Source organism: Mauremys mutica, chromosome 19, assembly GCF_020497125.1.
Source record: "Mauremys mutica isolate MM-2020 ecotype Southern chromosome 19, ASM2049712v1, whole genome shotgun sequence".
In the NCBI taxonomy this organism is placed as follows: domain Eukaryota; kingdom Metazoa; phylum Chordata; order Testudines; family Geoemydidae; genus Mauremys; species Mauremys mutica.
The window spans coordinates 25,066,477-25,093,272 of record NC_059090.1 but is presented as its reverse complement, the minus strand read 5'-3'; the positions used below and the strand labels follow the sequence as shown (position 1 = coordinate 25,093,272).

Sequence of the window (26,796 nt, the reverse complement as noted above, 5' to 3'; positions counted from 1 at the left end):
CCACGCAGTTGTAGCTGCGCCCCACACCACATGTTGGGGACTTGCTGCCTTTTTGGAGCCAGGTGCCGCTAGCAGCATTTGTGCAACGTGATTTCTGTGCTAAGCGCTACGGATGTCACTGCTCTGAAGGTTCCCCAGATTAAAATGCTTATGGGCCAAAAAGGCCTCAGAATGCTTTGCTTCGTGGCCTCCGATTTCCCTCGTGCTGTCACTTGGACTGAGTGCTGGGGCGTCAGGGTTACCAAGCCACCGTCACACTCCAGCAGGCAGACTAGACAATGCAATATTGTCTCACAAGCCCATTTAACTTCCCAGCATGCCAAGCACCAGGAGCCGTAGGTTTAAGCAGCATCTCGCTCCTTTCCACTTCCTGCTGCGGCATGCAGGGCTGTCACCGCTGGGGCTTCCCCTGTGCTGGGTTCATCACCTTTCTGCCTATGCCAGAAGAAATGCAACCGTGGAGCTGCCGTGAGCAGGAAATGTGGCTGTGGGTGGCCGACAGCCCAGCTGTGTGGCCGTGCAACAGGTTTCCTGGTACATGCGTGTGTCTGGGCCTGCTGCGGGGTGTGATTTCCCCATCTCCCTGTGTGGTGCTGGCCTGGGCTGCACCAATACCAACTGCATCCCACTCTGAGCACTGGTGGCTCCAGCTAGGGGTGAGAGGTGTGCAAGGGCTGCCCTTCCCGAGCCTGTGCTTAACCCTGGGCCAGTGAAGGCTCCACCCCTCCCCAGGTTATTGTTCGAACTCAAACAGCCTGGCTGCTGGCTGCTGGGATGGTGCCAGGGAGGATCCAGGAATGCTTGCACCTGCTTTTCTTCCTGAGCTTGCAGTTTCAGTTCTCCAGGCATGAGAAATCAAGTGAAGCAGCTCCCCCACCTCAGCAAAGCTCTGGGGACCGGGAGGACGACCCGAGGGTCTGGGCTCTTGATGCTCCCCAGTAACCCCCTGGCAGGCAGCAGTGAGGCAATTCAGCGACCTGTGCGTGGAGGCCACGGGGAGTCAACGCCCATGGGCCGCTCAGCTCTCTCTGACACTGATGGGCAGCAGCAGGAGTGGCACCCTTGCCAAGGCCAGGCAGGGTAGGTGCTCAGCGAGCAGTCGCTCAAGCAGCAAGACTGCTCAGGAGCCAGGTGGACCCTGGAGCAATCTCAGGCGAGTCCTGTGGGAGACTCTGGGCCAAGTGCAGGGGGGGTGGAGGATGAAGGTGGGCAAATCACAGGCTGGTGTGACATGGGGGTGCAGCAGTGTTCCCTACCTGGCAGCTGGATGGGGGCAGCGGTGTAGTGGAGCAAGTGGCCAAGAGGAGGGTGTGGTCTCAAACAGCCCCCCCCCCTCCATCCTGCACATCAGCTTGGCTTCTCCTGGCAGCTTCGGCTCAGCTTCCCACTGCCTCGGGCTGCAAGACAGCCACTTGGTGCTGGAGCAGTGGGAACCCAGTAAGCACCCCCCGCCCCCTGGCCATCCCAGCTGGGCTCGTCCAGGTGCTGAGCAGGCCATGCCCGATTCAGGGGCCTGGCCATAGCTAGCTGTCTTTGGCCTTTCTCCTGCAGCCCAGCGCGCGATACAAGCCCCAGCCCATAGAACTGACCCCCTGGACTCCATGGAGTCTCTGGCTTGCTTGCCTTTTTGGAGAAAAACCTCTGCTTGGGGGAGGGTGTTTGGGGGTGGTTTAATTTGGGGGACGAGGGGGAGCTGCAAGGGGCCTTCTTATGTCGGTGGAAGGGCTTTTCGACGAGGAATGCTCTGCAGTGTTTCCTGCAGACAGGCTTGGAGTCGCCTGATCCACTCTGGAAGATTGTCCGTCCCCAGGTCCCCAGCGCTCACGCACTTCCCCGGGCCTTTGGGATCTGCATGCTCCCAGAGGGCTGCTAGCACGTGGTTCAGAGCCTGGAATCTGGCTCTGGGTGGATGGAGCTGAGGCTTGAGCCACTCACGTTTTTGAAAATGAGGCCCTAGGGCAGCCTTCCCCCGGCACCGGCAGCTGACTAGGCGTCAGCGAAGAGATGGAGCACGGGCCTGACCCACTCACGGGGGCCCTGACCATAGCAGGAGCAGGCAGCTGCGCTCCCAGCTGAGTCCAGTGCATGTTCTCCAGGGACCCAAGGGGGTCCAGGAAGGTCCCAGGGGGCTGCCCTTCTCCTGTGTCCTACCATCCCCTTCCCCCCGGAGCTCGGCTCTGCACCATCACGCTCCATCCAGGACAGTGCCCAGTTTCCCCAGCCTGGGGTGGTTGGTGTGTTGGGACCCTGAGTCCGTCTGCAGCAGGGAGTGAGGTTTAGCCATCGCCCCAGGCGGTTTCAGTGGGGTGGCCCTCAACACACAGGTGGTTCTTTTGGCTGCCGGAGGAATGGGGGAGCGCTGACAGGTGAGGAGAGCACAGAGAATTCGGGCCGCCTGCCGCTCTCGTTCCAGGGGAGGAAGGAGTGAGGAGGTTCCTGTGCTCAGGGATTGCAGGCCCCAGGAACACGGCACCACCACGCAGAGCAGCTTCTTCTAAAACACCAGTTTATTAAGGAAACAACTGAAAGAAAAGCCTGGCTCTTCTCCCCAAAACGGACCGGGCGGCGGAAAGCTGGGACTGTACATGACATTTCACACGTGAAAAGCTTCCTGCCCAGGCTGGGGCTCGCCAGGCCCAGGGGCTCCGGATGGGTCGGGGGGCAGCAGCACTAAGCCCCCCTTTCCTCACTGCCCTGCTTGGAGACCGTGCGGGGCTCCCCATCCCTCCAGCACTGGTGCCCCTTGCTGGTGGGACGCCCCGTCCTGTCCGTCTCCACAGCCCAGCCTGCTGCTTCTCACTCCCTTCGCACGGAGAACAGCATGGCACGCCCTGTGGCTGGGCTGGCAGGCAAGGTCCCTGGCTGGGAGCCGCTTGGGCTGGCGTCTCTCTCGAAACCCCATCAGGGCTCTCTGGGAAGCAGCTGCTGCAGGCAAACACTCCCTCCTGTCCTGGCGCCATGCTAGGCTCTCTGCAGCAGCGGGACAGCCATTCAGAAGGGCCCGTGAGGCAGAGGGGAGTGGGCTAGACACCCAGGGGGCCAGGAGGATTCTGGCTGAAGGCTGGAGCTGGCTGCAGCTTGTGGCCACCACCTCAAGGAGAATGGCATCTTGAGCGCAGGGGCCTAGCAGTAATGGGAGGTGGACCCTGGGCAGGTGCACCTGGGTGGGAGAAAATGTCTCCCTGCCCCAGCCTCCTGCAGGGGCTGGGCCTGGATCCGGGGTTTGCACTGCCGCACCAGCGCCTGCCCCAGCCCACGCACACAACTCACCAAGGGTCTCCTTGGGCCACGTAACCGAGCCAGTGTCCACACCCTCATCTGCCTCCTGCCGGGCATTTGGCTGGAAAAATGCTGGCAGTGGCTGGCGGAGCCCAGGGCTGGTTGTGCGCACAGCGAGAGCCTGGCAAACTGGCAGGGGCGTGAGCTGGCTCTGGGGAGCTCGATACTCGCCTGCCCTCACTGCTTCCCATGCCCCAGGAAGCCCTGCCCAGAGCCAGGCAGTGGGCGAGTGACCAGACAACCTGTGGGGCTGGAGTTCACCATCCTGGGGGCTTAGTGGCAAGTTGGGGGGGGGTCCCTCACATGGGCTAACCAAGGTGCCCCGAAGCCCGCAGGGCAGGATTCCCGCCCAGGCAGGATGGCTGCCCGGGGAGCTGTGTGACCTGCCCTCGTCTGTGACTGTCCCCAGCCTCTCTAGGTGGGGGCAGGCCCTGGGGTGCGCAGGTGAAGCAGTGTGAGCTGCCGGGGGCTGGCACACCAGCGCCAAGGGTGGAGCCCAGCCACATGGAGGAGCCACTTCAGGGTGGGGCTGTTGGCAGGAGGGTTTACACGCTGCCCACCACTGACAACCTGGGGGAAGCTTGGACTTAGCCTGGGCCCATCCTCCTCCAGGAGGGGAGACGCTTCGCCAGTGCCCCACACCTGCTGGGCAGCTGGGGGCTCCCCTCAGTGAGGTCACTGCTGCCCCCTCTGCAGGCCCTGAGCCTGGTGTTGCATTGTAGTCCTGCGGCTCCCAGAGTGCAAGACCCCCTGTCTCTCTCTGTGCCAGGCCAAGAGACCGTGCCCTGTGCTTGCCCACACAAGCCTGCCTGGGCCACCCCCTTGCTGGGCAGCATTAGCGGCTTTATGCCCTCCCCAGACCACAGGGCAGCTAGGCCTGAGCATGTTAGAGCTGCCCCTGCCCCAGGTCCTTGGCCCAGGCTCATGTTACCACCACTTCGTCTCTGACCTGCATGGCAGGAACACTGCAGCCGCTGTGCCCAGGGGACGGCCAGCACCTCCTCACGGCCTGCATCTGCACACGCTGCCCTGTGCTGGGAGCCATCTCTGTCCAGGCTGCTTGGCTCAGGATCTCCCCTTTAAACTGGGGGGCGGGGGAGGGCTTGCTCCCTGGGCTGGGGAAGCCCCCACTCTAAGCCATGTACAGTTCCCCCACGAACCCCACCGCAATGGCAGCTTGCTGCACCCCGCGGCCAAGACGCAGCCTTGCAAGGGAGTGCGGGAGAGTCTGGGCCCTGCGCTACGAGCTTTCTCCTAGATCCCAAGGCCACTAGGGTCCCTTGTGACCACCCAGTCTGAGCTCCGATAGCACAGGCCTGAGACCCGCCCCAGTAATCCCTTGGGCAGAGCTGTTAGAAAAACAGCCCGTCCGGATTTTAAAATGGTCAGTGATGGAGAATCCGCCCCAGCTCTGGGTGAGTTGCTCCAATGGGTAATTCCTCCCACTGCTAACGATTACTTGTGCCAGTCTGAACTGCTCAGCTTCAGCTTCCAGCTGCTGGCCGGGTTAGACCCTTCTCCGCTAGATGGAAGAGCCAGCGCACGATCAAACGTTTGTTCTTCCCGTAGATCCCGGTAGGCTGGGCTCAGGTCACCCAGAACCTTCTCTTTGCTGAGCTAGAGTCTGAGTCTTAGGGTCTCTCACTAGGAGGTTCTAACCCGTCCCTCGTTCTCGGGGCTCTTCTCTGAGCCCTCCCCAATTTAGCACCATCCTTGACTTGCGGACCCCAGAACTGGACCCAGGATCCCAGCAGCGCCACACCCAGAGGTAAAAGCTTTTTTCAGTCACTGCTTGGCATGACAAGTCCCCCAGCCTGTAACCGGGCCTGCAGTCTCTGCTCCGCTACGTTGACATTGAGCCGTATTCAAACACAGTTTACCAAGCGATCCACATTGCTGTTAGCAGTGACCTGGCCTCTTCACTGGGTACCGCACCCCCAGGCCTGTGTCATCTGCACACTTGATCGGTGATGATTTGGTGTTTTCCACTGACGATGTTAAATAGCACAGGGCCACAAACTGCTGCGCCCCCCCCCCTCCACCGGACACACACCTGTTTGATGACGATTCCCCACCTACAATGACATTCGCAGACCTATTACTACCAGCTTTTAATCCACGGAATGTGGGCAGGTTGCGTTTACAGAATTCTAATGTTAATGTGGTTTTTACACTGGCCCCGGAGGCTGGTAGCAGGGGCAGGGCTGTGTTACTGGCGAGTGAGTTAGGTGTCTCACACAGCGAGACACAGTGCTTGATATTCAGGGCTCCGTGTGCCCAGGGGCACAGTGCCATGCCAGCATTCCTCTAGCCTACGACCACGAGCTACCGAAATACCCTGCATTCTGCTACCCCTGCTACAAACACAGAGGGAGGGTGGGGAGCTGCAAACACTCATTGCAGTACAATGTGTCTCTGAGTAGTTCCAGGGCTGGGTGTTTTGCTCCCATGCGCCAGGCTCAGAGCCTCCTTCTCCTGCACCATCCAGCATGTGCCAGAGGAGGGCAAACTTGCATTTGGCTTCAGCAGCTCATCTCCCTGGCTCCCCAGAGCCAGGCTGCTGCACTGTTATCCCGGCTGCAGGCAGGGTTCGGCTCTGGCTCCAGGGAGCGGTCTGAGGAGCAGGAGGCAGCGGCTGCAAAATGTCCAATTCCACACTGACGCTGGGCTGTCCTGGGCCGCGGCGGAGTCCACGGCTGCAGATTGGCAGAGTCCATGGGGCAGCGCACAGCTCTGCACGCGGCTGGCTCAGGCTGGCTGCACACTCAGGCAGGCGATGCGGCGGCGCTGACACTCGGGTCAGATTTTCCACAAGCATGAGGGCGAGAACCCTCCCGGCTGAGAGCGAAGCTGAGGCCCTGGAGCCAACTCGGCAGCGGGCTCCTCACACCTGGAGTGCGCAGGGCCCGGTTCAGACCCCATGAGCTACAGCTCAGCGCCTGGACACAAGGGGCTGAACAGGCTCGTGGGAATAAAGTGTCTCCTTGGCTCTTTCCCCTGCTCTGGGCTGGGCCAGGCTGGCGATGGGAGGGAGGCTGCCCAGCCCAGCCCCCAGGCGCAGTGTTATCCCGGCCACCGTGGGCGGGAGCAGGAGGCCGTGTGGCTGGCTCTGGCCTGGCCTGGCAGGTCCTGTGCACGGCTCCATGCAACGTGACAGAGAGTCCAGAGCCCATCACACCCACATGGAGCCTGGAGCCTCCCCGTTTCTCTGTGCACAGACCCTGCCGGGCAGGGGCAGGGCGGGGCAGCGCTGGCAGGAAGGGGCCAGGCTGGGGGCGGGAGCTGGGCCGCTGGCTCCTCCGGGAAAGCGCTTGGGCAGAGTCTCTTGGGGACATTTACAGTCCCTTCCCGCAAGACGCCGGCGGGGTGTCCGGGGGGGCCGAGGACAGTGCTGCTGGGGGGGCCCCTCCTCCCGGCTCAGCTCAGCTCGGCCTAGATGGAAACCTCATATTCCCTCGTGTCCTGGAAAGGAAACAGACTGCAGGGGGTTGGACACATTCCAGCGCTGCCGGGGTGTGCTCGTTCCCCCCACCCCCTCACGCGTTCCCTTCCTGGGGGGCAGCGACCCCCCTCTCCCTCCCCCTTTCCACCCCACCCTTGGGGCTCCTCCTGGGATTGATTGGCTATTGCCGCCCCTCTCCTGCTCCACGCACATTGGGGGCAGTCCCCAGTGAGGGACATGGGGCTGCCCATTTGCACAGGGCCGAGCCAGCCCCCAGCTCCTGGCAGTGCCCCAAGCACCTGGGTTTACTCCCAAGCTGCCGACCCCTGTGCGGCCCCAGGGCTGGTGGGGCCCGACTGAGCGGGGCTCAGTACTTACTCCTGTCTCGTAGGCGGTGTTGTCAAAGGCTGATTCCACAGTGATGTGATCGTAGGGGTGAGAACCAGACAGGGGCAGCTGCAGGGACGGTTTCCCCTGGAGCCTGCAGGGGACAGAGACGAGCCGGCAGTGACCCCAGCTGGCAGAGCACTGATGGGCTGGCACTGACAGACGGGGCTGGGGGCTGGGCAGGGCGCAGACAAGAGAACATGGGGCCCAGGCAGGGGCAGATGAGAACACGGGGCCCGGGCTGGGGGCCAGGGGCAGACAGGGCTGGGGACTGGGCAGGGGGGCAGACAGGGCTGGGCAGGGGCAGACGGGGCCAGGCGAGAGGCAGAGGGGCCAGGGACAGGCAGTGATGGGGGCAGACGAGGGGGGGCAGAGGGGCCAGGGCAGACGGGGCTGGCAGGAGGAAGGCAGGGTAGGATGCAGGGCAGACTGGGCCAGGCAAGGGACCGATGGGGCTGGCAGGAGGGCAGAGGGGCCAGGCACAGACAGGAACGGGGGCAGACTGGGCCAGGCAAGGGACAGACGGGGCTGGCAGGAGGCAGACAAGGCCGGGCAGGGGGCAGACTCCCCCCTCCCGCCATGGCACTCACTTGGAGAAGTAGAGGTAAATGCCTCCAATGAGCAGCGCCACGACCAGCACTGGCAGGAAGATGGCGATGGCGACGTTGGGGCCCTCCTGCGGGTTCCCCGAGGGCGAGACCTTCGCGACTGCGGGAGAGACGGGGAAAGTGTGGGGGGAGGGTACAGAGACCGGGGCAGCGGGCAGGGGAAGAAGAGACTTTACCAGACTCTTTGGGTAGCTCAGTGGGGATGAGGGGAAGGGGGATCCTGCACCCCCCTTCTCAGGGCACTGGGGTTCCACACCCCCCATGCACTTCAGTGACAGGGGCCCTGCACGGACATGGGACCCAGCCTGGTGTGCCTCCTCCCTGCTCACAGGGGAAACGGTGCCTCCTGCTGGCCGGCCGCATCCTGGCTCTGTGCTCGCTGCTCAGCCCAGCCCAGATCCCCAGATAGCCCACCCCAACGGGCACCATCACGGACACGCGCATCCCACCCGCACCCCCACGGGCACCCATCCCCACCCGCATCCCACCCGCACCCCCACGGGCACCCATCCCCAACCTGCACCCCCACTTGCACCCCCACGGGCACCATCACGGACACGCGCATCCCACCCGCACCCCCACGGGCACCCATCCCCACCCGCATCCCACCCGCACCCCGATGGTCACCCATGCCCACCCGCATCCCACCCGCACCCCCACGGGCACCCATCCCCAACCTGCACCCCCACTTGCACCCCCACGGGCACCCATCCCCACCCGCATCCCACCCGCACCCCCACGGGCACCCATCCCCAACCTGCACCCCCACTTGCACCCCCATGGGCACCCGCACCCCTACCCGTACCTGCACCCAAACCCTCTCTTTGATGCCTCCTTTGCGAGTCTCCCTGGCCGGCCTCTGCCGGGTGAGCCGTCCCTGTGGGCAGAGCTGCCCCAGCACTGAGCCCAGCCCACCTGCCCCTGCACCCAGCGCCATCACTCCCTGCGTTTCTGCATGTCCACCTCTCCTGATGGTTCAGTGTCATCTGCTCTCCGCACCCATCTCCCGGCCCCAGTGGCTCCCAGGCACCCCCTCAAGGCCCCTGCCTCACGTCTGCCCTAGAGGGACCCTCCTGCACGGCAGCCTGTGGAGAGCCGGCAGGGAGAGCCGGTGAGACCGCTGCCGGGTTCTTACCGTCCAGGTTGCGGTTGCTGTAAAATTCATCGTAAGCGGCTGGAAGAAGAGAGAGAATGAAAGGCGGGACGGGGGGGCAGCAGCTGGGTAGAGCGAGGGGGGCAGGGCTGCTGGGGACCAGGGCACAGCCAAGGGCCCCATCACATGCCGGCCCCAGGCAGGGCAGCTGAAGCTCAGAGTGGTTATTAAGCGTGAGCCTGTGGCCAGTGCTTTGCTAGTGGCTTGGCCCAGCGTGGTCCCCCTGCCCTGGGGCTGACATGGGCACATGCTCCCTGCACTGTGGGGCGGGAGCGCTAGTCAGGCTAGAGAAGGGACAATCGGCTTTGCAATGCCAGGGAGAAGCTAGCGCTGGCAGTGGCCGGGGCGCCACCGCAGGGGGCGGGTGTGTCCCTTGCACACTCACCATTCAGTCGTGCAAGGGGCGGGGAGGATCTGGCGTGCCCAGGGCGCAGTGACCACAAGGCAATCCCTGCTGGAGAGGGGAGTTCTGCAGGGAAGGTGAGACGCCAGTGGCCGGGGGCTCGGGGACTGGCTGGGCCACACACACTGTTTGCCGGTCCCAGGGCAGACTCACCGGCCTTGCAGATGGGAGGAGAGCTGTTCCACTGCGAGGGGTGGCCGGGCACACAGCGGAGGCTCCCCTCCCCCAGCAGCACATAGCCTGTGGCACATGAGAAGCGCAGGGTGGCCCCCGCCTGGTACAGCCTCTGCTCCGGGGTCTGGACGCCATGCTCTGGGGTGCCCGGGTTGTGGCAAGGCTCATATACTTCTGCTGCAAATGCGGAACGGAGCTGGGGTGAGACGCTCGCCTGCAACTCAGGCACGGGGTGGGGCCAGAGCTTCCTTTGAGGGCTATGGGGAGCCTCCCTCATGGGGCTCAGCCCTAGTCCAACTGCTGGGGGACCCTTGCCAGGGCTGGGAGGCGGGCAGCTGGGGGACAGCCCAATGGGATGCAGTGCCCAGCATGATGCCGCCTGCAGCGCCCCCCTCCCGAGCATCCCATGCTTCAGGGTGCCAGCACAGGCTGCAGGGCCAGGGCTCTCCCCGACCCTGGAGACAGGCAGCCAGGTGCACCAGGACCTGTTTTGGGGGGGAGGTTCCCAGCCAGCCAGCTGGAGCAGGACCCCACGGAAGCAGCTGGCAGAGCTCGGACTCACGGGTGCACTTGGGGAGGCGGTCGCTCCACTTGGGGCCCCCGGCCTGGCGGTCCCGGCAGGTCAGCAGGCCGCCCCCGGTCAGGGCGTAGCCCTTGTCGCAGACGAACTGCACGGTGGCGCCCACGGGGAACTTGGAGCTGGAGATGATCCTGCGGCTGTGGGCCACGTCCCCGGGGTCCTTGCAGGAGGTCACTGCGCAGGGGAGGGAGGCGAGACTCGCACCAAGCTGAGGGGAAGGGGGAGCCGCCTCCCCACACAGCTCAGGCCTTGGGAGGGCTGGAGCCAAGTGGGGCAGTGGCCCTTAGTGCTGCAGGGTGTGGGGGGAGGGGAAGCGAAGCTGCTGGGGGGGGGCTGCAGGGTGTGGGGGTAAGGGAAGCGAAGCTGCTGGTGTGTGTGTGTGGGGGGGGGGACTAGCCCAGAGCCGGTTACTGCCCCTGCTGGGGGGCAAGGGGGAGGCTGCAGCCCCGTGGCCTGCAGAGCCACGCCATGGCAGGCAGCGTGGCTAGTGGTCGAAGCACAGGGGACCACAAACGCCTCCAGTCTCTTGCCAGCACCCCCACCCAGGCCCTGCGGGGCGAGGCCTCCAGCCCCCTGCACCCAGAGAGGGAGGCAGCCAGAGCCCGGGAGCCCGGAGCTCTGCCCCAGGGCTGCCGTGGGCAGGGGAGAGCCATTGGGGGCACAGAGCTCCAGCAGGGGGAGCTCTCGGCACAGCAAAGCCTGCCTGTCCCTGCCGGCCTGAGCCCGGCAGCCTGGGCACAAGGGGGTGCAGGGTTGTTTCGGGGAGGCGACTGTTGGCGTCCTGGCAGGGCTCCGGTCTGGGGGCTCTTGTACCCCTTCCCCACCCTGCTGAGTGCGGCCCGCCTGGGGGGCAGCCTCGCCCGCCCCTCCCAGCTGGGAGCCCGGTTCGGCGCTGAGGGGGGAGACAAGGCCTTGTCAGTGGGAAAGACGGAGGGTCCCTCCCAACCTACGCTCCAGCAGCAGCTGCCAGTGTGGAGGGAGGCCCAGGCCAGGCCAGCTGATCGTTCCCTGGCTGGCAGGGGGCCCGACCAGCCGGCACTGGTGCCAAGGGGCCAGGACCCTGGCAGAGCTGGCCACCATGGCTCCTACGCCGCCCCCCCTTGCACGGCTGCCTCTCCGCTCTGGGAATTGTCCGCTGCTGCAATAGCCAGCGGGAGCGCGGGCAGGGGGAGGGAGGGGCTTGGAGCCGCGTCCCTGTCTGTGCCCGGTGCCTCTGGGCTGGGTCTGACAGGTGGGCCAATGGCAGCAGCTGCTCGTGGAACATCTCCTGGAGGCAGCAGGCACTGGGGGGGCAGCCCCAGGGGGCCGGGCAGGCGGGGAGGGGACCCCCAGGGCAGTCTCTGGGGCGTGCGGCACAGCCTGCCCTGCGCTCACCTCTCTCACAGGTGGGCAGGTCCCCGCTCCAGGTCAGGTCCCAGTGGCACATCAGCAGCTCTGGGCCCACGAGCTCGAAGCCGGGGTAGCAGTGGTAGTTCACCATGGTGCCGTGGATCAGCTCGGGGTGGGACGTGGTCTTCCAGCCGTTGGGGATCTCGGGCAGCTCAGGGCACGTGTCGTTGCGTGGAACCTCTGCAGGGAGAGCCGAGTGAGACCTCTGCCAGCACGGGGGCCTGGCCGCACAGGCCGGCTGCAGGCTGGGAGGCAGGACTCCTGGGTTCTCTCCCCAGAACTGGTGGGGGGTGGGAGGTCTGGGGGCGAGAGCAGGGGGCTGGGAGGCAGGACTCCTGGGTTCTCTCTCCAGCGCTGGTGAGGGGTGGGAGGTCTGGGGGCGAGAGTAGGGGGCTGGGAGGCAGGACTCCTGGGTTCTCTCCCCAGCGTTGGTGGGGGGTGGGAGGTCTGGGGCCGAGAGCAGGGGGCTGGGAGGCAGGACTCCTGGGTTCTCTCCCCAGCGCTGGTGGGGGGTGGGAGGTCTGGGGCCGAGAGCAGGGGGCTGGGAGGCAGGACTCCTGGGTTCTCTCCCCAGTGCTGGTGGGGGACCCTCACCGAAGAAGTGGATGACGAAGCCCTGCTGGTAGCCGAAGGCAGCACCGCCGGGGTCCGACTGGAACTGGATGGTGACGTCGGCCATCGCTGTGTAGAGCTTGAAGCGGCGCTGGGTGCCCGTGTACTGGCCCAGGATCCGGGCCGTCAGGTCATCCCCGTCGTAGAACGTGAGGACGTCGCCCTTCCCGATGCGCAGCCTGTGGGGAGAGAGGGGGCTGGGGCAGACGCCCTGCGAACGAGGCCTGTAGAGCCCGGCTAGCTGGCCCTGGCCCTAGAGGGGACTCTCCCCTTCGGATGAGTGGGGCTCTGTGGGTGTGGACTTCATTTAGGGGGGTTTCAGCCAAGACCATCCTGGGGCAAAGGGAGCCCAACCCGGCCCCGGCCCCTTTGCAGCCACAGACCCACAGGCAGGCAGCTGCACTGGCCTCTTGTACAAGGGACGAGGGGCTCCCCACAGGGCTCACAGCTCTGCCAGCCATGCCCAGGGCACCCAATGACCGTCGGCCTTAGCCAGCACCCAGGCAGCCTGCCCCACCCCCCGCCCGGGGGCAATCCCCAGGCCCTTGCTCCTTCACCTCCCTGGGGGACATGCCCCGGGCAGCCTGGGCTCACTCACACTTGGACGTCCAGCATGATGCGCTTGTCCTCCTCCACGTGCAGGCCCCAGATGCAGTCCTGGCCCTTGCCATAGGCCTCCGGCCAGTTGGGGGACAGCACCACGCCCGCCGAGTCTGTGATCTCCCCGCTGCACACGGCTGCAGGGACACACGACACTGAGCTCCTGCCCCCGCCCTCCCCCGCAGCCCAGAGCCGCGGGGCAGGAGGCCTCACAGCACCCCCCTTCCCGTCTCAGCGAGCAGCACAGGGGGCGCTCAATGGAGGGCCTGGGCCCCAGCTCCGCACAGGCCTGGGAGCCCTGCCTGCCCCCTCCCCTGCAGCCCGGCTTGGCCTCAGCAGACAGACCTCGGCACGCCGGCTCCGTCTCATTCCACTGGGGGTCGCTGGGGTCCACACACTCAATGATGATGGAGCCCTGCTCCAGGGTGTAGCCAGGGTCACAGCTGAACTCCACGGTGGTGCCCACGGCATAGATGGCGTCGCTGGTGGTGAAGTTCCCGTACTTGACGAAGGGCTCGTAGCAGTGCCCCTGCTCGAAGGCTGGGGACAGAGGGCCACGGGGTTAATGCTGCCACCCGAAGGGGGCCGGGATCACAGGGCTCGTTCTCCGGGGCCCCGGGCCAGGCGTCTCTCCGGGCTCTGCGGGGGTCTCAGGCCTTACCTTCGTAGCGGAGTGCCACGCCGGTGGAGGCGCCACTGCTGTCGGTGGTGAGCTCGAGGAAGAAGTGGCGGGCGGTGCTGAGCAGCCCCTCGATGGGCAGGTACTCCACCTCGTACGAGTCGTACACCGGCGGTGCCTCAATGTCCTTCCCGTTCCGGATGATGAGCCTGCCAAGCAATGGTCACGTACCAGCTTGGGGGAGGGGAGGGGGGCACAGGCCTTGGCAGATCCCCGCGGCCCGGCCGCTGGGTACTAGGGGTCTGTGGCTCAGCCTGCTGGAGGCCTGTGTGCATCGGGGAATGGGAGAGACAAGGGGCAGCTGCTGATGCCTGGAGGCAGGAGGGCAAAAGCCACAGGGGCAGGGTGTGACGCTACACCCCATACTCTTCACAGGAATATTGTTATGATTACAGCATCACTAAGATATGTTTTGTGCAAGAGAAGGCATGTGAGGTGGCATTGGAGGTTATGCTTTGCTGAGTATGATTATCCTATTAGTGTGCATGAATCATTTTTGTATCTAAAGTTAGGAATATTGATTATACATCTGTACTACAAATATTGTTTGCACCTAGGGAACGCCCACCAGACTGAATGCAATCAGTCTGGCTGCCTAGCTGGGGACAAGTCAATGGACCATTAGGAAGAACAATAGGTCTTTGAAGATGCTAATCTCCCACCTTCCTGGGATGCTACAAACAACCTCTGACTCATAGCTGCTTTGACACTGCAGGGTCATGTGATTAAGTCACCTGGTACTGGACTCCATGCTAGAATACCAATATTTTTCCACTGGGGGATGGGGGGGAAACCACACTGGAAAACAAAGGATTCCCGCCATATGTAAAACCTATTTAAGGAAGGGGAGGGAGATAATCAGTGGTCATTCTTCACTGAATCCCTGCCCAGCACGACTGCTGAGAACATCTAAGAAACAAAGACAAAGTGTGTGTGTGCGAGGGGGGGGGGGGGAGGACTGAGCCCAGGCTGGGTAGGTGTCCGGGAGCCTGTGAAAGGGACACCTGGAGTTTTAAGCTGCAAGCAAGAGCAGCTGCCTTCAAGAACCTCTGCAGCTTAAATTTATATTCGTTTTTGTTTTATTTGCTGGATAATCTGCTTTGATCTGTTTACTGTCCCTTAGAATCACTTACAATCTATCTTCCATAGTTAATACATTTGTTTTTGTTTTCTCTCCAACCAGTTTGTGGCATTCATAACTGGGGGGTGGGGAAAGCTTCCTCCACACTGAGGGAGGGGGCGAATTTCATGAGCTTATGCTGTGCAGTTCTCTGTGCAGCACAAGACGCTATAATGTGGGTTTGCACTCCAGAGGGGGTGCACTTGAGTGCTGTGCTGTTTTCAGGGTCTGGGTCGTTCTGCAGCTGGGCGTGTCCCTACCTGTGTGTGCTGGAGGAGGCTTGAGGGCCGGGCTCAGCAGGACAGGGTGAGGGAGCCCAGGCTGGTGGAACAGGCAGGCTCAGTGGTACCCCAGTACATCAGGTGGCACCCTGGTGGGTGGGTAACCTGTCACACAGGGGGGCTGCGGTGCCCTGGGTTATCTCCTCTGTCCCCTCTCCTAGAGGGGCTCAGTGGGAAGGCAGGCCCAGGCATGGAGAGTCGAAGGGCAGCCCCTGGTTGGGGTGGAAGCCCCAGTACCTGTCACTGTCCAGCAGGGCTGGCTAGAGCCCTGACCAGAGAGCAGGGCAGCCTCAATGGCACAGCTGCTCTGGCATGTGCCATCGGTAGGTTTCAGAGTCAACATCCATTTGCACACACATGTTGTGAGTCCTACACAGAGTGGTAGGGGAGCTCTAGACCCCCTGGCCTCACAGACACGTCCACCCCTGCTCCCCTGAGGCCACACCCCCATGGGCCCTTCCCTTGTACTAGCCCCACTCCGTGCCCCGCACCTGTCATCATCCTCAGCCAGCGAGACCTTCTCGAAGTGCAGGTGCAAGCGCTGTCCCTCGGGGGCCTCCAGCAGCCAGTGGCAAGTCAGGTTGTTGCTGTAGTTGCCTGGGAAGCCGGGTGAGATGATGCGTCCGATGGTGGCATTTCTGATCACGCCCCCGCAGGCCGCTGCAAAGGGAGGCCAAGGGTTAGGAGCACTGGGGAGCTGGCCACCAGGCAGCTGCTTGCACAGGTGGGGGCATCGGAGATGGGGCCCGTCAGAGCGCCCTTGGCCACATACTGCCTGGCCTTGCAGCAATGGACAGAGGGCGGGGTCTGGAGCCGGGCTGCGGCTGCAGGGCAGTGGTTGGAACATACCCAGTGCTTAGGGGGCACCCCACAGCCTGTGGGAAGGTGCTGGGGTGCGGGACCCTCTCTTAGGAGGAGGCAGCCAATCAGGAGCTGTCTGGGCCAGGCTCAGGCTGAGAAAGCCAAACTCATGTCCCTTGTGAGCAGCTGAGGCCTGCTCTGGCGAGGCCCGCGCCCGGCCAGGGGGGCATCCGGCAGCACTGGGCAGCCCCTCCCCCCCACTCACCCACACAGACGGGCTCCCGGCCGCTCCAGAAGGGCCGGGTGGCGTTGAGGCAGGTGAGCGCAGGCAGGCCCTGCAGCTGATACCCCGTGGCGCAGTAGAAGCGGGCGCTGCCCCCGGGGTGCAGGCTGGTGACGGAGACGTCGCCGTAGGCTGGTCGGGAGGGGAAGCTGCAGCTCAGCAGATAGGCTGGGAGGGAGGAAGGGAGAGAGAGGGGCATTTAATGGCAGGGCCTGGCAGGCTGAATGGCTGGAGCGATGGGCTCCTTGGCTTGGCAAGCCTGGGGCCTGCGGGGCTGTGTGCCCGATGCCTTCAGGAGTGTGTGCCTGGTGCCCACAGGGATGTATGCCAAGTGCCCGTGGGGGTGGGTGCCCAGTACCTGCAGGGAAGGATGGACTCGGCCAAGTCCCTGCTTCAGGGTTGCACCCCACTGGTCCCAGGGCACCAGGCTATCACCCCCTCACTGCCCCAGGGCAGAGGGTGCCACCACAGCTCCTGGGTGTTTTGCAGCCTGCGGCCACGCCAGGCTGCAGTGACACTGGAACACTTTTAATAGTGGGGTGAAAGCCAGGCCCCTTACCATTTGCAACCCCTCCCCGCCCCCGAGCTGGGGCTGGGAGCAGGGCCATGTCTTTGGGAGGGGGGCGACCCAGACAGGGGAAAGGGGGGCGAGGCCAGGGCCACAGCTGGGGGCGGGTGCGGGACCAGGAGCAGAGCCCCTGGGTGTGGGGCCGGCAGCCAGGACCCCAGGTGGGGGGGCCAGAAGTGGAGCCTCGTGTAAAACCTGGAAGTGCTGCAGCACCCCCCACATCCCTAGTTCCTGCGCCTATGCCATGCTGGGGATCAGCGGGATCCTGCCCCAGAGTGCGAGTGTCTGAGAGCCACAGGGCAGGAACTGGGGTGGGAGGGGGTAGCCTTTCTCTCCTGGAATACCCAGCTGCTGAGCTCTCCTCTCCCCACATTGCACGGAGCCCCAGAGCCTCTGGAAACACAGCCTGCCCCGGCTGCCCAGGCAGCGCCCGTGGGCGCAGTTACACGTGGGTCGGACGGGGTGTTGTCCCTGATCCCAGCCAGCAGGTGGCAGCAAATCCTTCTGTAAAGCCAGGCAGCAGGCCAGAGGGGTGCGCCCCCAGGCCCTGCCCTGCCCAAGGGTGCTGCCTGCCCAGGGACACGGCTCTGCCAGGCTGCAGGCGGGCAGCCAGCCTCCCTGCTGCCCCTCTTCCAGGGGAGCTGGCGTTCCCCACCCCGCCTGGAGCCTGCAGGGAGCCATGCTCCAGACTGAGCGGGCTGCTCCCATGGGGCTGCACAGAGTCCCTGCCGCCCCAGGGCTGGTGGCGCTGCAGGGCGTGGGCATGGTGCAGGTGCTGGGGGGTGAGACCACACTGCTGGGGGGGGGGTCACAAGCAGTCCAGCACCTGCCCTAGGAGCTCCCCACATGGGAACCAGCGGGGGAGGGGAGCAGGGATGGGCGCAATGGCCAGTGGTAGCCAGCCCAGGGCTCTCAGTAGCCAAGGGCCTGACCCAGCTGTCTGGGAGTGGAGGGTGACTCAGCTCATGGAGCGACTCAGCAGTACCCAAGAGAGCAGAGCTGGGCCTGTCTGTACAACCGCAGGGAGAGGGTTACAGCTCAGAGACCCTGGCCCTGGCACCCCCTCGGCCTCAGCTGGGGAGCGCAGCGGGCGCAGACAAATCCCAGCAGGATGCTGCCCCCGAGCAAGAGGCAATTCCTCCTGCCCCCCATTGGGTGCTGGACCCCTCTGCAGCCCTGACGGGGGGGCCCCTCTGTACATAGAGTCCCTGCCCCAGCTGGGACGTGCCCCGGGCCCATCGCGACCATAAGCACCTGTGGGGGGCCCTGGGGTACCCGGGCATCTGGCTGGGGGGTACCACCGCCCAACCGGTGGGAGTGACTGAGTCATGCCCAGCCCCCACCTGTACCCAGAATCCCCCAGAATCCGGGGAGGGGGCTGTGCCCATCAGACAAGAAAATAAAGGAGTGTGAAGTGCGGCTTTTCCCATTAATTTGCTGCACGTTGCCATGGCGACCCCGGCTGAGGGACGCGCTCAGCACAATCTGTCGTTATTTTCCCATTAATAGCATCAAGGCGGCACCAGGCATGTGGGTGAGTGAGGGCAGGTCAGGGGGGCAGCCCACCCCTCACAGGAGATTCTGGGGCAGACAGAGACCCCCCCAACCCAGTGCTGAGTGCCCCTGGGGGTATTGCTTTGCTGAGGAACCTTGGGCAGGTTAAGGAGACAAAGGACCATGGGAAATGGGAGAGCAGGCGCCCCCCATCCCTGAAACCCACCGAGCTCTGCCAGTGCCCCTCAATCCCTACCTGCAGCCCCCTGCTATTCCAGCCACGGGCTCCCCTGATCCCCCAAACCCACCGAGCTCTGCCAGTGCCCCTCAGTCCTGACTCGCAGCCCCCTGATAGCCCAGCCATGGGCTCCCCCCATCCCCCAAACCCACCGAGCTCTGCCAGTGCCCCTCAGTCCTGACTCGCAGCCCCGATAGCCCAGCCCTGGGCTCCCCCCATCCCCCAAACCCACCGAGCTCTGCCAGTGCCCCTCAGTCCTGACTCGCAGCCCCGATAGCCCAGCCCTGGGCTCCCCCCATCCCCCAAACCCACCGAGCTCTGCCAGTGCCCCTCAGTCCTGACTCGCAGCCCTGATAGCCCAGCCCTGGGCTCCCCCCATCCCCGAAACCCACCGAGCTCTGCCAGTGCCCCTCAATCCCTACCTGCAGCCCCCTGCTATTCCAGCCACGGGCTCCCCTGATCCCCCAAACCCACAGAGCTCTGCCAGTGCCCCTCAGTCCTGACTCGCAGCCCCGATAGCCCAGCCCTGGGCTCCCCCCATCCCCCAAACCCACCGAGCTCTGCCAGTGCCCCTCAGTCCTGACTCGCAGCCCCGATAGCCCAGCCCTGGGCTCCCCCCATCCCCCAAACCCACTGAGCTCTGCCAGTGCCCCTCAGTCCTGACTCGCAGCCCCCTGATAGCCCAGCCATGGGCTCCCCCCATCCCCCAAACCCACCGAGCTCTGCCAGTGCCCCTCAGTCCTGACTCGCAGCCCCGATAGCCCAGCCCTGGGCTCCCCCCATCCCCCAAACCCACCAAGCTCTGCCAGTGCCCCTCAGTCCTGACTCGCAGCCCCGATAGCCCAGCCATGGGCTCCCCCCATCCCCCAAACCCACCGAGCTCTGCCAGTGCCCCTCAGTCCTGACTCGCAGCCCTGATAGCCCAGCCCTGGGCTCCCCCCATCCCCGAAACCCACCGAGCTCTGCCAGTGCCCCTCAATCCCTACCTGCAGCCCCCTGCTATTCCAGCCACGGGCTCCCCTGATCCCCCAAACCCACCGAGCTCTGCCAGTGCCCCTCAGTCCTGACTCGCAGCCCCGATAGCCCAGCCCTGGGCTCCCCCCATCCCCCAAACCCACTGAGCTCTGCCAGTGCCCCTCAGTCCTGACTCGCAGCCCCCTGATAGCCCAGCCCTGGGCTCCCCCCATCCCCCAAACCCACCGAGCTCTGCCAGTGCCCCTCAGTCCTGACTCGCAGCCCCGATAGCCCAGCCCTGGGCTCCCCCCATCCCCCAAACCCACCGAGCTCTGCCAGTGCCCCTCAGTCCTGACTCGCAGCCCCCTGATAGCCCAGCCATGGGCTCCCCCCATCCCCCAAACCCACCGAGCTCTGCCAGTGCCCCTCAGTCCTGACTCGCAGCCCCGATAGCCCAGCCCTGGGCTCCCCCCATCCCCCAAACCCACCGAGCTCTGCCAGTGCCCCTCAGTCCTGACTCGCAGCCCTGATAGCCCAGCCATGGGCTTCCCCCAGATCCAACAAGCTCCATGCCCCAGGGGTCTGGACTCCAGTGCCCCACCTGCCTCCCGTCAGGCCCTGACCCTGTTGTGCTGCCCAGGGTCTGCACTGCATGAACCCAGAGAAAGAGCCGCCTGCGTGATGCCTCTGTGAACACGTCTACACTGGGAGCTACAATCCCACAACACTACAGCACCTCCGCCCGGGGGCTGGCTGCTCTCGGGGGGCTGAGCTCAAACAGCAGAGACTGTGCCCCACTCCCTGCCCCACTCTGCCCTGCAATGCCCCTCCCCCCCACTCCCACCCCTCTGCCCTACAGTGCCCCACGCCCCCCACTCCCCCCTGCCCTGCAATGCCCCTCACCCCCCACTCCCACTCCTCTGCCCTGCAATGCCCCACGCCCCCCACTCCCCCCTGCCCTGCAATGCCCCTCACCCCCCCACTCCCACCCCTCTGCCCTGCAATGCCCCTCGCCCCCACTCCCACCCCTCTGCCCTGCAATGCCCCTCACCCCCCACTCCCACCCCTCTGCCCTACAGTGCCCCACACCCCCCACTCCCCCCTGCCCTACAGTGCCCCATGCCCCCCACTCCCCCCTGCCCTGCAATGCCCCTCACCCCCCACTCCCACCCCTCTGCCCTACAGTGCCCCACGCCCCCCACTCCCCCCTGCCCTGCAATGCCCCTCACCCCCCACTCCCACCCCTCTGCCCTACAGTGCCCCACGCCCCCCACTCCCCCCTGCCCTGCAATGCCCCTCCCCCCCCACTCCCACCCCTCTGCCCTACAGTGCCCCACCCCCCCCACTCCCCCCTGCCCTACAGTGCCCCACGCCCCCCACTCCCCCCTGCCCTGCAATGCCCCTCACCCCCCACTCCCACCCCTCTGCCCTACAGTGCCCCACGCCCCCCACTCCCCCCTGCCCTGCAATGCCCCTCACCCCCCACTCCCACCCCTCTGCCCTACAGTGCCCCACGCCCCCCACTTCCCCCTGCCCTGCAATGCCCCACGCCCCCCACTCCCACCGCTCTGCCCTACAGTGTCCCACGCCCCCCACTCCCACCCCTCTGCCCTACAGTGCCCCACGCCCCCCACTCCCCCCTGCCCTGCAATGCCCCTCTCCCCCCACTCCCACCCCTCTGCCCTACAGTGTCCCACACCCCCCACTCCCCCCTGCCCTGCAATGCCCCTCACCCCCCACTCCCACCGCTCTGCCCTACAGTGCCCCACGCCCCCCACTTCCCCCTGCCCTGCAATGCCCCACGCCCCCCACTCCCCCCTGCCCTGCAATGCCCCTCGCCCCCCACTGACGGCCCTCTGCCCTGCAATGCCCCTCGCCCCCCCCACTCCCCCCTGCCCTGCAGTGCCCCTCACCCCCCCACTCCCACCCCTCTGCCCTGCAATGCCCCACACCCTACCCCATGACTGCCCTTGCCCCCCTGCCAATGCTGGCATGTTTGACTCATCCCTGCTGCACTGGGGCTCCAGGAGGGCTGCAGGGTGGGACCCCCACGGGAACGCTGCTCCAGTGCGAGGTGCTGGGAGCTTGGTGCTGAAGGGCACAACCCTCTGCTCCCTCGGCCAAGGGCTCAGCACCAGCCTGCAGCGAGGGGGCAGTCAGGGGATTGTGACGTGAGTGCTGGAGCTGAGAGCCTCCAGCTCCTTAGGGACCCGTGTGGCCACCAGCCAGGCCAGGGCACCATGGCCCTGCCGACAGGAACCCCCTGGTGAACCATGGAGCCCAGCCGCCTTCAGCCCATGCTCCTTGGAGCCTCCCACCTCATCGGCTGGCTCGGCGCTGGCTCCCTCGGGCTCTATGGGGCATCAGCCGGGTGGGGGCGAACCCGACAGCCCCTGGGCTGAGATGTGGAGTAGCTGGGGGGCAGGGAGCGATGCTGAGCCGGGGGACGAGGGGGCTGCACATGGTGCGGGGGGGGGAGGGATTCACTCTGGGGGCTCGATGTGGGGCATTCCAGGCAGAGGGGGCTGGGGAGGGAGGAGACAGGCGCATAGGGCAGGATAGTGGCCTGCCCAAGGCTCTGCTGGGCTCCAAGCCCAAGGTGTGTGGGGGCAGGGGGGGCAGGGGACAAAGTCTCTGAGCTCCAGGCTGGCCTGTAGGTGTGTGGCTGGCTCCCCTGCCAACAAGCGCCTCTGCAGAGCCCCCCAGGAGGCTCCCCGGAGGCACGTCCCTCGGCTGGCCCCGTGGCACATGGGCACCATGCAGGAGGAGCGGCTCCACCCTGCTATCAGCGACAAGGGGCCTAACTTTGCCGGTAATTATGTTAAATGAGCCCGTAATTGCTCACACCAATTATCTCTCCATTAGCGCATCTCTCTGGTTGGTGCCCGTTTAACCTGGCGATGTCGCAGATTAACTCCGCCGGCAATTCCAGAGCTTCAAACAGGCTAATTGGCCCTGGCTGGCTGCAGCTGTGCCAGGGAAGCAGGTTCACCTGCAGGGGAGTGGGCAGGGCCCACCCTGGGGGCAGACCCTTGGCAGGATGGTGCCATGCCATGCACTGGGCCTAACTCCCCAAATCCTGGGAGGGAGACGCTGCTGGGTGCCCCAGGCTGTGGGGGCAGAGGGGTGGCATGGTGGCCTGGGAGGAAGAGGGGGGCTCTGGGAAGGACGGGGGGTGTATGTGACCCACACTCAGCCAGACCTTGCCTGGCAGCTCCCAGCCAAGGTGAAGTGCCAAGGTCCCAGGTGAGATGCCAGGCTGTGCTCTGTGCAGACACACGCCCATGGGGGTGCCATGTTACATGCCCAGTGCGCCCACGGGCTGATGAGCCAGATTACAAAGGGACTCTAGGTTGGCTGCATGGGAGGGGAAAGGGCCCCTTCCCAGCCTCAGATGCCAGGCCCCCTTTCACCAGGGGCAGGGGCATGCCCGCCCCATTGCTAAGCCAGGTGGCCTCTGGCTCCAGCACGTGGCCTGGAGATGAAGGATTCTCAGCTACAAGCCAACGGACACTGGCTGCCAGTCCCCTTCCCAAATCTGCCAGGCTTCCCAGCCCATCAGCTCCTGGGAGCAGCACTCCTCTCCCGGGGGTGGGGCTGCCTCGCGGGGCACCACATCGCGCCACCCAGCCCTGCTGCAGCACCGGAGCTCTCGGCTGGCAGGGCTCTGCCCACAGTGCGGGGGCAGCTGTGTGACCCTGCTGCGCCCCACCAAGGGACGAGGTGAGCACGACGGGCTCGCTGGCTGCAGGAGGGCACCAAGGGTGGAGCCTCCTCACGGCCCCCTGTCTGGCTGGCGCCTCCTGCCCCGGCACAGGGACCGTGGCCCCGCGGTGCCCGTACCTTGGAAGCGGAAGCGGAAGGTGCCGGGGCTGGCGGGCTGGGGGCTCCGGAACCGCACGCTGACCCGGTTGGTCGGGCTGCGGATCACCTGGCCCCTCATGAGGAACGACTCGTTGGCCAGGACGACAGGCTCTGCGCCCCCGAAGGTTTCCATGGCCACCGTCTCCCCTTCCGACAGGCTGATGTTCAGAACCTGCGGGAGGAAGGGGCATTGTCAGTGGGGCACCAGGTTACTGCCAGCCCGGGCGCTTGGCCCCAGGGCAGAGCATGGGCCCTTCCCCCCACCCCGGCCTTGTCCCCAGGCCTGCCTGGGCGACTGGCACAGCAGGAGGCTGCCTTGCCCCCCCACCCCCCAGCTAAATCTGAGAGCCGGGGGAGTCACCTGGCCAGCTGCCCCACACCCGCTGGCTCCAGAGACAGCCTACAGCCCTCTCCTGCGCCAGGCCTGCCAGCTCCATGGGGGGCAGGCAGTCACCCAGCCTGCGCCCGAGAGGGGCCGGTGCTCACACCCAGGGGGCCTATTTCCTCTTCTGGACGGGGATGTGCCTGCCCCACCCATCTCCTCCCCCGACACATCCCCCCGCCGCACCCCAGAGCCCCAGTGCCAGGCGGGCACGTCTCTCTGCGCCTTTTCCCACAGTCAGTCAGCGAGCGGTGAGGCCTGTCTGCTCAGGGCCAATGGCAGCAGCAGCTTTCAAACATGCTTAGCAGCCCCGTAAATCTCAGTGCTGGGAGATGCATTGGACAGACGGCGCTTGGAGTGCTGCTCCCGCACGGGCCGGAACTGGGCCCGCGGGCAGAGCCCGCAGGAGAGCTGCCAGCTGTGCCCCGGCCCCGCCACTGGGCTCTGAGTGGGCCAGGTCAGGCAATGCTCCAGCAGCACCACGGGGAAGCTCCTGCGATTGAGCAGAGCCATTGGTATCCATGGCAGCGCTGGGGCAGAGACCCATGGCAGCACGGCTAGTGATTCCCAGGGCTTATGGGCCAGAGAGATGCCTGGCAGGGAGCCAGGACAGAATGGCCCTGCCACGTGGCACTGGGGGGTGGGGGGAGACAGAGCCGTCTTGAATTGCAGGGTCTCAGAGTGCTGGAGACCTCTGGGCCTGCCTGCCTGCCAGAGGGTCAGCACCACCATCCCAGTGCACAGAGGCCAGGGACTCACCAAAGCCACACAATGTCAGGCAGTAGCAGAGCTGGGGACAGAACCCAGGAGTCCTGGCTCCCAGCCCCCTGCTCTAACCCACCGGATCCTGCTGCCCTCCCAGAGCTGGGGACAGAACCCAGGAGTCCTGGCTCCCAGGCCCCCTGCTCTAACCCACCGGATCCTGCTGCCCTCCCAGAGCTGGGGACAGAACCCAGGAGTCCTGGCTCCCAGGCCCCCTGCTCTAACCCACCGGATCCTGCTGCCCTCCCAGAGCTGGGGACAGAACCCAGGAGTCCTGGCTCCCAGGCCCCCTGCTCTAACCCACCGGATCCTGCTGCCCTCCCAGAGCTGGGGACAGAACCCAGGAGTCCTGGCTCCCATGCCACCTGCTCTAACCCACCGGATCCTGCTGCCCTCCCAGAGCTGGGGACAGAACCCAGGAGTCCTGGCTCCCAGGCCCCCTGCTCTAACCCACCGGATCCTGCTGCCCTCCCAGAGCTGGGGACAGAACCCAGGAGTCCTGGCTCCCAGGCCCCCTGCTCTAACCCACCGGATCCTGCTGCCCTCCCAGAGCTGGGGACAGAACCCAGGAGTCCTGGCTCCCAGGCCCCCTGCTCTAACCCACCGGCTCCTGCTCCACGCTGAGCTGTGCTGCCCACAGGCAGGGCTGGAGCAGGCCGAGCCCTGGCTAGGCACCGTCATGGCCCTGTCACTGCAGCAGACCCTGGCCAGGAGGACGTAGGGGCTGCTCCCTGGCTGGTGCTGCCCACGCTGCCGTTAGCTCCCCCAGGGGCACACGCGCCAGCTCCCCCAAGCAGCCTTTCAGTGGCAATAACGCCTTCGCTCCATTGCCATGGTAACTGGCGGCTGTCCCAGCCGCGAGCTCCGGAGCTGTGATCACTGCCAGCGCACGGGGCACAGCGCCAAGCCGGCCTCCCAGGGCTCCCTCTGCTTGGCCACGGGAGGGGGCAGCACTATGGACCCATCCATGACCTGCCCCTCCAGGAAGCCTGTGGGGACTGGCCCTGGGCTTTGTCCTGGGAACGCCGGGGTTAGCGACTGCTGGGGGCAGATCCTGGATCTCCCCGATCGGGCCTGAGCCAGCATGGCAGCTTGTCCCTCTGGAGACTCCAGGTGAGCCCTGGAAGGGGGCACAGCGGTGCCAGTCCCTTCTGCAGGCTGCCGGGGCCACGTGGCCCATCCCCCGGGGCACATAACGTCCTGCACCCAGCGCAGCCACAGCATGCAGCCCCTGAAGACAAAGCAGGCAGTGGCTTGTGCTGGGCCTGGCACTGGGAGAGGGCAGTCACCGGGGCTGCAATGCTGCCAGCATGCGAGGCAGGTACGGGTCACAGATGGTACCCGCCTGCTGCAAACCCCTAGTGGAGACACCATTTGCACGGGCCCAGTGAAATCAGGGAGAGCTGCATGGGTGCAAACCACATCTCTGTCACTGGTGCCTGAGGCAGCAGCACCAGAGACTGGAACCCCAGGGAGGCCTGCAGCCCCCACTCCCAGGGACAATGGCTGCTTGTGCCAGCAGTACAGGGGAGCTCACAGCCAGCGTGCAGGGACAGGGGGCTGGCAGAGCCCAGAGCAGTCCCCGCAGGTGCTCCAGGTACAGGGGGCTCTGCGGGCAGCAGCTCAGATGCCGGCAGGAAGGGAGCCCTGGGAATGGCACGTGTCAGCCTGCACACGGCTCATGGGGGGCACATTCGAGAGCCAATGGGAACCGGGGATGAGGCTCTGGGCACGGCGCGATGGATCCCGGCCAGCGGGAGATGGAGAACCGCCAGCACGACGAGCTCCAGATGGCGAAGAGACGCAGCCAGCTGGAGAGAGGGGCCCAGCCACCGAGCTAGCAGAGCAGGGAGCCTCCAGCAGGATCTACACAGCACACAGACACTCCCCCCGGCATGGGCACACGCACACACTCAAACACCTGTCCCCCGTGTGCACACACTCAGAGACCCCCGGCACGGGCACACGCACACACTCATACACCCGTCCCCCGTGTGCACACACTCAGAGACACCCCCCCGGCACGGGCACACGCACACACTCATACACCCGTCCCCTGTGTGCACACACTCAGAGACACCCCCCCGCACGGGCACACGCACACACTCATACACCCGTCCCCCGTGTGCACACACTCAGAGACCCCCGGCACGGGCACACGCACACACTCATACACCCGTCCCCCGTGTGCACACACTCAGAGACACCCCCCCGGCACGGGCACACGCACACACTCATACACCCGTCCCCTGTGTGCACACACTCAGAGACCCCCCCGGCACGGGCACACGCACACACTCATACACCCGTCCCCCGTGTGCACACACTCAGAGACACCCCCCCGGCACGGGCACACGCACACACTCATACACCCATCCCCCGTCTGCACACACTCAGAGACCCCCCCCGGCATGGGCACACGCACACACTCATACACCCGTCCCCCGTGTGCACACACTCAGAGCCCCCCCGGCACGGGCACACGCACACACTCATACACCCGTCCCCCGTGTGCACACACTCAGAGACCCCCCCCGGCATGGGCACACGCACACACTCATACACCCTTCCCCCGTGTGCACACACTCAGAGACCCCCCCCGGCATGGGCACACGCACACACTCATACACCCGTCCCCCGTGTGCACACACTCAGAGACCCCCCCCGGCACGGGCACACGCACACACTCATACACCCGTCCCCCGTGTGCACACACTCAGAGACCCCCCGGCACGGGCACACG

At 65.4% G+C, this 26,796-nt stretch overlaps 1 protein-coding gene across 7 annotated transcripts in view; it reads right to left on the bottom strand.

Moving 5' to 3' along the window:
- Nucleotides 1-2,541: 2,541 nt before the first annotated feature.
- SEZ6 (seizure related 6 homolog) overlaps nucleotides 2,542-26,796 on the bottom strand; it is a 72,095-nt gene continuing 47,840 nt past the window's right edge. Inside the window, exons 4-18 of one of the 7 annotated variants that reach the window (XM_044994053.1) lie at nucleotides 22,889-23,081; nucleotides 15,774-15,959; nucleotides 15,199-15,367; nucleotides 13,289-13,455; nucleotides 12,973-13,167; nucleotides 12,626-12,764; nucleotides 12,010-12,206; nucleotides 11,401-11,595; nucleotides 10,009-10,200; nucleotides 9,426-9,623; nucleotides 9,255-9,338; nucleotides 8,852-8,890; nucleotides 7,699-7,816; nucleotides 7,100-7,202; nucleotides 2,542-6,757 (exon numbers count right to left, since the gene is read on the bottom strand). In XM_044994053.1, the coding sequence (XP_044849988.1) occupies nucleotides 6,725-6,757; nucleotides 7,100-7,202; nucleotides 7,699-7,816; nucleotides 8,852-8,890; nucleotides 9,255-9,338; nucleotides 9,426-9,623; nucleotides 10,009-10,200; nucleotides 11,401-11,595; nucleotides 12,010-12,206; nucleotides 12,626-12,764; nucleotides 12,973-13,167; nucleotides 13,289-13,455; nucleotides 15,199-15,367; nucleotides 15,774-15,959; nucleotides 22,889-23,081 (2,208 nt within the window). In that variant the 3' untranslated portion in view covers nucleotides 2,542-6,724. Of the gene's footprint in view, nucleotides 6,758-7,099; nucleotides 7,203-7,698; nucleotides 7,817-8,851; nucleotides 8,891-9,254; nucleotides 9,624-10,008; nucleotides 10,201-11,400; nucleotides 11,596-12,009; nucleotides 12,207-12,625; nucleotides 12,765-12,972; nucleotides 13,168-13,288; nucleotides 13,456-15,198; nucleotides 15,368-15,773; nucleotides 15,960-22,888; nucleotides 23,082-26,796 lie in introns of all 7 variants that reach the window. The other 6 variants (XM_044994051.1, XM_044994049.1, XM_044994050.1 and 3 more) reach the window with 6 other exon arrangements.